The sequence below is a fragment of the Pygoscelis adeliae genome, unplaced genomic scaffold (genome assembly GCF_000699105.1).
Source record: "Pygoscelis adeliae isolate BGI_AS28 unplaced genomic scaffold, ASM69910v1 Scaffold343, whole genome shotgun sequence".
NCBI classification, from domain to species: domain Eukaryota; kingdom Metazoa; phylum Chordata; class Aves; order Sphenisciformes; family Spheniscidae; genus Pygoscelis; species Pygoscelis adeliae.
The window spans coordinates 482,698-492,553 of NW_008824402.1; the positions used below are offsets into that span (position 1 = coordinate 482,698).

General features: G+C 42.0%; 1 protein-coding gene across 1 annotated transcript in view; it reads right to left on the reverse strand.

Annotated features, from left to right (window-relative positions):
• Nucleotides 1-1,695: 1,695 nt before the first annotated feature.
• The window catches only part of IPO9 (importin 9), a 49,278-nt gene continuing 41,117 nt past the window's right edge, over nt 1,696-9,856 (reverse strand). The window contains exons 19-24 of the mRNA XM_009320377.1: nt 9,484-9,650; nt 7,291-7,424; nt 5,585-5,704; nt 5,003-5,104; nt 4,126-4,202; nt 1,696-3,546 (exon numbers count right to left, since the gene is read on the reverse strand). Of these exons, the coding sequence (XP_009318652.1) occupies nt 3,436-3,546; nt 4,126-4,202; nt 5,003-5,104; nt 5,585-5,704; nt 7,291-7,424; nt 9,484-9,650 (711 nt within the window). The 3' untranslated portion in view covers nt 1,696-3,435. The remainder of the gene's footprint in view (nt 3,547-4,125; nt 4,203-5,002; nt 5,105-5,584; nt 5,705-7,290; nt 7,425-9,483; nt 9,651-9,856) is intronic.

The following is a 9,856-nucleotide window of genomic DNA, read 5'->3' on the forward strand; positions in this document are numbered from 1 at the left end:
ACCGGGGCTGCCGCTGCAAGATTCGGAAGCCAGGCAGGTTTATACGTTAAACGAGTTTATTTGTTAGTACAAAAAAACCAAACCAAGAACAATACTCATGAATACGCATAAAGTCTCGTTCCAGAGTCACAGCTGAGCTATTAACTAGTTAAATTGTAGTCTGTGGCGATCGGAGCTTCATGCTGTTCCAGCAAGGAACACCCGGTGTGCAAAACACCATCGGTTCCTCCCCACGGAGGAGCTGTGAGCAGGACACGCGTGTGCCAGGCACCAGCGTGGGCAGCGGCACGTGCCCAGGGCTGTGCGGTAGCCTGCATCCCACCCTCCAGTTTTAATTTAGCTTAACAGGGAGCTTGTATTTCCTAACATGGTGTTAGTAACCTTTATGATTATTGGTTTAGTTTCTTCTCAACAGTAGACAACTAGAGGAGTGCTCTGCACCTCGAAACCAGACCTTAGATGCATCTCCGTAGAGTCCAGCATTTTTCATCCTGAGCAATCACCTTGTTACGGGTCAGAGCTGTTTCAGCAAAGCTGACACCCCTCCAGCGCAAAAAAAAAAAAAATCTTGTTTAAAGATACATCATGGAGCATTCAGAATGTTGTTAGGAGGAAGAACAGTGAGAAAGCATAAGGGCAAAGAAGTTACATCAGCGCAAGCACCAGCAGGACCAGGCAGAGGTCCTTCAAACCATCTCCCTTGCGCACTGTTGCTCTCACATCCTATTTGGCCTCTTTCTAGGGCAAGCCCGAGTCACAGTATTTCTTGCCAAAAAACATCCTGTACACCATGAGTTCGCTTCCAATAGAGTGTGCTGCACAGCTACACTGTTCCTGCGCCCACCGTCTCCAGGGTTGGTCCCAAACTCCATACCTTATCCCAGCTCCTGTGCAGCGGCACCGTGCCTGGCCAGCTCAGGCTGCACATGAGCTGATGCTGCAGGAGGGAGAGTGCAGAGCACTAGTCCCCAAAAGCCACTTATCCCCCAATCTTTCCCATCTTACCAGCTACACTCCTGGAAAAGTCATTGATACCTGCAAATCAAAGAGCATTTTCTAACCAACACACTGAAGAGCTCCAACAGGAACTCTACAAGACACTGGCCCATCTACTTTTGGGACCTTGCAATCGCAAAGAAATCCTTTGACTTCTCAGTTCAGGATGAGGAATGGTATCAGTAGTACTAGGTTGCTCTAATTTTTCATGGTCTTGTTTAAACCCACCATCCAACTTAACTAAAGCAAGCACCACTAAGGCACACACCAGTCAACCCCCACCAGAAAGCAGCGAACCCCACCAGCACCTCTCCACCAGCCCTGGCCAAGCTCCATTTACAACTGACACCCTAAAACACACCTAGATGCTTCCAGATGTTTGGTATTCACTTACCTCCAAGAACGGATGACTGGTTTTGAGCCTTGCTGCCAACGCATGGGGCAAAAAAGATGGTCCTACCTCTTCCCAGGGCTGGGACCGGTCACTCTGAAGACACTCACTTGACCATTCCTGTATAGCTATCAGGATACACCACTGCAGCCATCTATTTCTAGTTTGCTTTCCTCAAGAAACTGCACTGTTTAGTTTAACTTTCAGTGAAAGCTGAGAGAGACAAATTCCTCAAAACAAAATTCCTAATAGGCTTTAAAAAAAAAAAAATGTCTAGGTGGAAGACAGAACCACAGCATTCCCACTGAAGAGAAGGCCATGGCACAAAGTTTAATTGTATATTCTTATACACCAGAGAATCCACAGGGAAGAAAGATACCACGACACAACTGCATGGAAACTTTTGATCAGAGCTTATGCCTTATTAGACACACACACACACACACAGAAATCAGGCTTCCAATTCTGCTTCTCAGAGCTATTAATACAAAACCATTGACAACTCACGGATGGGTCAGATCAGTCTGCAGTGAATGGTGGGGATTCCCCCTTGTTCTGCCCATTCTCAGGCACAACGTGAGGGGTTGGGGTGGGAGAGGGGAGCAAGGTCTGCTTTAGAATTCAGGGTCATTTTACCATTTTCCCCACACATGCTAAACAAATTGTGCCATATTTGTCCGTTAAAAAGTTAATTTATTATCCCCTCCTGGTAAAAAAGTGAAAAGCTATACTCTGGTTAGACCAGTAAGATACAGAATTACTCCAGCTCTTTGGAGGTTTTTAGATACAACTTCGAAGCATATTATTCCACAAAGGAACAGCAAGTACCTTTCGTAAGAAAGGAAACTCTATAATGGGTCAGCCTTTTTCTTTTAAGCAGAAGAAGATGTATCCATTACAGGACTCCCTTTCTGTCCAGATGACTCCTGCAAAATACCCTAGCATCCTCTGAGTGGCACATACAGAGAGTTTCCTAAGGAGGAATACGTCTTAAAAAAGGGAAACAAGTGCAAGTCCCTTTTAAATCTGTTTTATAAGAAGGATACCAATGTACATTTTAATAGTTTTATTTTCATTTTCCCCAAGGGGGAACCAAAGGCAGAGAGGTGTTGTGAGATACATCACGCTGTTCTTATGGGTAAATCAATTTGCAAATGTTATTTTACCACTCTATAAAAATACACACAGGAGTGTGAAGGAAGCAAAGTAGTTCAGAGTGGCTGTCATGGAGCAAATATGTTAAATACAATCAGGTTTTTTTCCCCTAGAAATTGTGGCTCCTTGTGTTCCATAAAACCAAAAAGTCTTTTAGTAGCCACATGCCACAGGAACAGAAATTTAAGTGGTAGCTTCCTTTGAGCATGTGCACACAAAAGCATTAGTAAAGAACTGCTCCCATGGGACTAGACAGCAGATGTGAGCGACAAAGCCCCATCCACAACAGGAAAGAAGATATGCATTCAGTTTCACTGTCTCAGCTTCCCATCCAAACTCCTGTAAACAGGTTCCATACCATTCAGGCATCTCTGATAAAAGAGTCTATAGTTCTATAAAAAGAAGTCACGCTGTAAGATCAAGATATTTACCCTGTATGTGTTATGCGAGCGCGAAGAGGAACAACCTTCCAAGTTCTCAAGATACATCCAAGCAATCTGTAAGTGACCCAATTCCTTTCTCTGTCCAACTGTCCTGTGGGAAACTCAGTTAAGTGCCTCTTCACAGGTAGAGACAGTTTGCTTTTAAAAATATTAAGGACACATTTTTTTTATCTTTAAGAACTTCCTGGAAAGTTACTGTGGAAAATGAAAGTGCTCCCATGGCGAGACCAATGTGCAAAGCTCTACAGACTTCTGTCCTTGCTGCTTTCTTAGTATTCCTTCCCTTAGCAGATTCTTGTTAAGATGAGGCTCAATACATTGCAACGAGGCCATCATCCACCTGGAACAAGCAGGTAGACACTGGAAAATGTTTTATGTTTAATCATAAAACGTGGAATAAGCCAAAAAAAATATTGTTCAGGTATGATCAGGATGGTCTCTCGAGTGGGTTTATATACCAATGGCCTGTAACACTCGCTTTTCATTCTCATTGAGATGGTCTGAAAACATTGCATAGCAGGGCTGCTGTGCAAACTGACAGAGGAAGTCAGTGAGATAGGCCTGAAAGGAAGACAGAAAGACCCAGTTAGCATCATGTCGCTTTGGAAATTCCGTTTCTTTCATATATCAAAAGATAAACCTCAACATGCACCAAGTAAGACAAAGGGATTGCAGGGAACAGAAAAGCGATGCAGAAGGAAGGGCGGCAGCAGAGGGGAAGGGCTGATAAACGGCTGCCAGGTGGTGGTAAAAAGCAGGAGCAAAGTATCATACAGGGCTGTGACTGGATGGGAGCATCCCCCAGTGGAGCATGAAATTCTGTCATGTTCAGTGTCCCATCTACTTCTGACTTCAGCAAATAGCTGTGAAGCTCATGGGTAGAAAAGTCTCATCTCCCTCTGTTCGAAAAGTTTTGTTCATTCACATTTCCAAGTTATAGATATTGATCCAATAAGGAAAAATAGCTCCAGACATTCTTGGTATACTCAGCACTTTCCAAAGTAATTTCAATTAACTGAGTACATTCAGGACAACAATCAGTAACTGGTGTTTACAGTTTTGTTAAAGTACAACATAGAAAAATTAAGTTTATAAAGAATGATAGGAATCTGATTTAAAAAACTCATTCTAGAGCATCACCTGGAGATCTATTTGGTAAAGAGGGTCCTTTAATGCATCTGGATCATCCTCTTCATCATCTTCATAATAATCCTCATCTGTCAGAGGCAAATCAGCAGGTTTTAACGTCAGAGCAAAATATCTCAGGAAGTATTCTATTAGACTACTGCTGAAATCCAAGGATCCAAAAAGAAATAGTTTCAGTGCTGCTGGGTAAAAAAATTTTGTATCCAGAATATTCACTCCTTCAGTTCAGATGATTAGAAAACACAACACCCCAGAACAAGAAGGGTCATAGTGGGAGTCTCAAGGAATGCACAGGTGAGACGAGCATACATGGGATAAATAACAAACCTGCTTGTCTGGTATGTGTACTATTATCTTACACCTTAACCTTATGTTAGCGTGACACATTTCCAACTCTGTGCTAAAGTAAGTAGTCTCCCTTACTGTATTTGCCTGTAAGGTTCCCTCTTCTAAGACTATATGCAAACCGGAGAGGAAAGGAGATATTATACCTGCTCCATCTTTATGCAGCTATTATTTCTCAAGGTCACTCCACAAACAAGCTCATCCACTGCTACAACATTGTCATTCCAAGGTCATGTCTACATCTTCAAGCATCAATTTTCTCTTTAGAAGAAATACCTGCATGAACCTCACAGCAACATGAAGCCTATGCAGCATTTGAAATCTCAGTGAAAAATGCAGTTATTTAATCGTGTTATTCACACATGTCCCTCTCTTACAGAAAAAGGTCCTTATTCAAAATCCCAGTGTAATATTTCCTTTCCCTTGCCTGCAGTCTCTGTTGAGCTGCTGTCAAGGAAAGAAGACTGACTAGGATGTCATCTACTCTATTTTCGCTTTGTGTAAGCACTTTAAAGCTATTACTTACCATACTTGTTTGTGGAAAGAATATCTGATAAGAACTGTCCTGCTAAGCCTTCATCTTCATCCTCATCCTCTTCCTGATCCTCCCACATATCATTCGAATCATCTGTTTAGAAAACAAAAATTTCTAGAAATAAACAGAATCTAAGAGGTCCAGTCTGTTGATCACTATACAGGGGACTGGATAGTTTTTAGGCAAGCATCCCCGCTCATGTAGGTGGATGAAGGGAAACACCTGCAACCTTTACCATCCCTTTGGAACGGGTAACAAGAACTGGAGCTAAGCAAAAAGCAGCTGCAAGAATGGATGCCCAAAGTAGGGAGGAAGAAAGGCAAACCAGATACACCAAGAAAGGATAATTTTATTGGCATATGGTCCGATCCCATCTTCCAAACTGGCCCAAAATAATTTTCAGGTTTAAGAATACACAACACTGACTGATTTTATCCTTTGGATCACTATTTAAGCCTTTGTAATTATAGGTATACTATTTACTATTGTGAATTTATTACTATAAATGCTTCTGAAGAGATTACGAAGTAGATTTAAGCAATGCAAAGAGGAAAAGCAAACCCAGTATTTTACCTTGGCTCCAATCTGCAGTTGTCTGTCTGGATGCATTTGCTTCCATCGCATTAGAGAGTTCATTTATTATTAATTTTAAGATTTTTACTAACAAAGGAATGTTTGTCCAGCGTTCAGGATCTATAAGAGAAGAAAATTATATATTCATACTGCTTTTAATAAAAAGTTGTTAAAAACAGGCCTTGTTTTGTGGTGGTTGTTTTTTTTAATTTTATCATACATTTAAAATGCTCACAGACGAGCAAAACTTCCAGGTTGGGAGGAAAAAAGAGACTGACAAAAAACCCCCAAATGTTCCTTCCATATATCTTCATGGCTAGACTCCCAAAGACCTTAACTGCAATATCAAATCTTGCATATTTTGAATGAAAAGAAGGCATAAAGTCTTCACAGCTGCATTAATTTGTGAGTCTACTCAGTGAAATCATAGTTACAGATTACTTCATTAAGCATTCTTCTCTAAAGTTATTGTTGCACATCTAGCAGTGCTTTCAAGTAAATGAGCAGTGCAGCACTCCCACGCGTGGCTCTGCCCTTTCTGAGACACTGCAAGCTCCAATTTTTCCTCACCAGGGCTCCTGCAAGGCCTAATTATTCCATAGGGATAGCTAGACAGTGTTTTTGTCCTTAATTGCAAAAGTAAAGATCCTATCAAATAAAGAAACTGGGAGCACTAGTTTTAACTCTTTAGGTGCTCAAATGCTAGCAATTACTGTTCTTCTATCTGACTAGACAATATCTGAGTTTGTTTGGTTTGTGCTGTTTGGTGGGGTTTGCTGCTTTAAAAAAAGCAAAGCATAAGGTAGCAGGTGTTTCGTGAGCACTACTTACCTCTTACACTCCTAGTGCTTTCCCCTGTTTATTTCCTTTATTAAGTGTTACTGCATCACCCCAGATCCCCTGAGCCTACAACAGCTGAAGGCTTGAGGAGCACCAACTACCTCGATGGGCCTCCAGTTTGGATCAGTACAGCTGTTACGCCCTATCCCACAACTTGCTGTGCACAAGCTCTAGCACAGCAAGTTGCAGAACCAAGGTTTTGACTGACCACTGGGGACAGCAGCTCCCCAGCATCTTCCCCTCTGGGGCTCAGAGGTTAAACCACGACATCCCAAGAAAAAAAAAAATGCCCAGTGCTCTCTCCGATTTTATATATGAATCTCTATACAGTAATCTCCAATCAAGGATTTTGGGTTCAGCCAATTAAAAATAAGACAAGTCTTATGCAGGAGATTGGCCAAGCTTTCCTTAAAAGTGATCTCTAACTTGTTGAAATCATTGCTGATATTTAAGAAAGTCTGTCTCATCGAAAAAAACACTTTTTTTTAAAAATCTCTGCATTCACTAAACACACTTTCCTCTCAGAGAAGCTACTAGGCATCATGAAATTACCAATTCTACCTCATTAGATGGAACAGGATGACGCAAAATAGCAGTGAATAACTTCCTATCCCATAATCACCTTATCCACTTCCATTAAATCAGAGACATCAGGAGTCTTCCAAATCATTCTTTGGCAGAATTAAAGCAAATAATGGATACATTAAGCACATGATGTATGGATTAGCTCTAAAACACAACATGCACCTTCTGTAGGAAATATCTCCCACAGCTTTGTGTGATCTGCAAGATCTATTTTACAGCCTTTCATAGCATCTACTAACAGGAAAAAAAAACCTGTTAAAAACAGCAAAATTATTACTTACTTTTGGCTGACTTTGATCGTGTCCGTATTCCCTCATCCATATTAAATATTTCTTCTCCCTTTACCCTAATGTCCTGAAGCCGCTTGTCATCTGTGTTGATGCCATACTGAAGGAGTTTACACAACGCTACAGAGCTGGGGAGCAGGGAATAGGAAAATTATAGATGAGAATGTCTCTAAACTGTCTGGCTTTCACAGTGAACTGTTAATAGGGAACGCATCTCCAGAGCAGCCATTCAAATGCCCTTTTTTCTACACTTTTGCCAAGAACAAGCATCACAGAATTTTCCTATTTCTCCTGCTTTATGTCAGCATCCAAAACTGGACTCATCTCCTGACCTGCACAGCAAGACAAAAACTGACAAAGCTTTGGATTAAACACTACCAAACAGTGCATACATACATTAAAGGTTTTTCCAGTTCAGAAGGGCCACGAGGTTAAAAACACTCCTGAAGCATCACGTGCAGATGAGGATGGAATTAAGAGGAAAGCAGTGGCAAGAAAGTAGTAATTTGGTTGATCTGCAGCTATGAACATCTCTTCTACTTTTCTCCAGCCTCAAAGCTCTTTTTCACTTCTGGTCCTTCACAGCTCAGCTACACTCAGACCTTCTAGCTTGCTCCCTTGGTATCTTTATGTGTTCTTTCCATCTCTGCTGATCAGATTTCTATGCCACAATTTCAAACCTCCTCCAGTTCCAGGCTGTTTTCAAGCCATACTGAGGATGACTTTGACTACAGGTTAAGGCCATCAGCTAGGCATTTTTAAACCTCTCTCCGGGCTCTGCAAGTCTCAAACCAAAGTTTCGGAGCTCTGTGGAACTCGCTCTTTTCATGCTTTCACATCACACCCTCTTTCTCTCCCACCCTATGGCTCTGAGTTCCCATACTGCTGGTTTGGACCCAGATCTTACCTGCCACCCCTGAGTTGTCCAAAGTTTTCCCATCCTTTCATCATGCAAGTCAAGAGCAAATAGCCACTTCTTCAACCTGCCATTCACAGGGATGGGGACTGATGCACACAGAAGGTGTCGGCTATCTTCATGTTCCTTTTACTAACTCTAAACAAGAGGGTCCTCTGAGCAGGCATTGCTCTTTTTCAGTACACAGAAAACACCCAGCTTTTTCTAATGCACAACAAGCATCACCGTAAATAGCCCGAATCAAAGTGTTTAATACAGTGTGGAGCCCTGCCAAGTCATCTGTACATAAATAGCTCTAATCTTGGACAATACGGAGGCAGCACTGAACAACAAAGTTTAACCTTGTTCTCCCTGTCAGCGTTAGCCTTGGCTTTTCCCTGCAGCCATAAGAAGTCTCAGGGAATCCTGCAGACAACCCCGCCCTGTCAAATGGGGATAAACCACTGCTCTTAGGGATGAAACAGACCAAGTGTGACAGAAACCAGCACCAGATCCCCAAATCAGACTGCCTCTTGTTCTGCATGATCATTCACAAACGTCCATTTTAAACATGCTTTTTCTTATTATTTATTTCACAGGCTATTTGACTGCCTTATAACAATAACACACCAACACATACTAAGAAGTGAGTTAACAGCTGGTGCGACCCCTAAGAGTGGTCTGTTAGGTTTCACATTTCCAGAAAAATCAAAGATAGCAGCTGCAGCAAAATTTAAATTAATACAGAGCATTTCATGCTTTGGAATATAGTACTCAGCCTCCTCTGGAACACAAATGTGCTCCTACAGCAAAAGGGAGAGAAAACTGTTTCAGTTGATTTCTTTATTGACTTTTAAGAGATCATTAAATCAACAAGAAATCACCAGATTCTTTTAGGAAACCCTCTACAATGCCCTGAAACTCTACAGTAGTCTATAAAGGCAATTTCATGTCTGGAAGCTATTCTCATCCCATTCACAGAAGTTCAATCTCAAAAGCACTCCTGTGCTTGCAAGAGACACCCCCTTCCCCCTTGGGTCACCCTGTTCCAGCACAGAAACACCAGGCAGCAGGAGGAGCACTTAGAGGAAGATCAGAGATTGCTCCAATTACCACAGCTCTCCTAAGCCGAACTGACACCGCAGGAAAAAATTAATTCTGTCCAACGCTGGCACACACTAATCCAAGTCTGAACCTGCTCTCCTTTCCCTCACACCCAGTGCATTTAATTGCAATGGGATGATCAGTCAGCTAACATTAATGCATGGATCCTGCTTATGAAAACATCCTACCTGACTTTGCCTTCATATTGCCCATAGAACAAGTGCTGCCGGCTCATCCATTCGGCCATTACAAACTCCAGGGCAGGCTTGCCAGTTGGTCCGGGGAGACTACACAGGAACTCTAGGAGTGGTTCCAGTTGTGAGTGAACCAAGTGAGCAAACACCATAATCAAGGACTACAGGAGGAGAAAGGAAACGTTAGCTGTACATCATTTAATAGCTGAAAATGTTTTATCAAATATTCAAGTAACTGAGTTTTCTGCAAGAGTAGAGACTGCGCTTACCAACCCCAAGAGGAAGAGAAAGTATAACCCTCTGCAAGACACTCCGTGCTACAAAGCAGGCAATAAACTACTACAGACCCCACCAAAAACACAGCAGG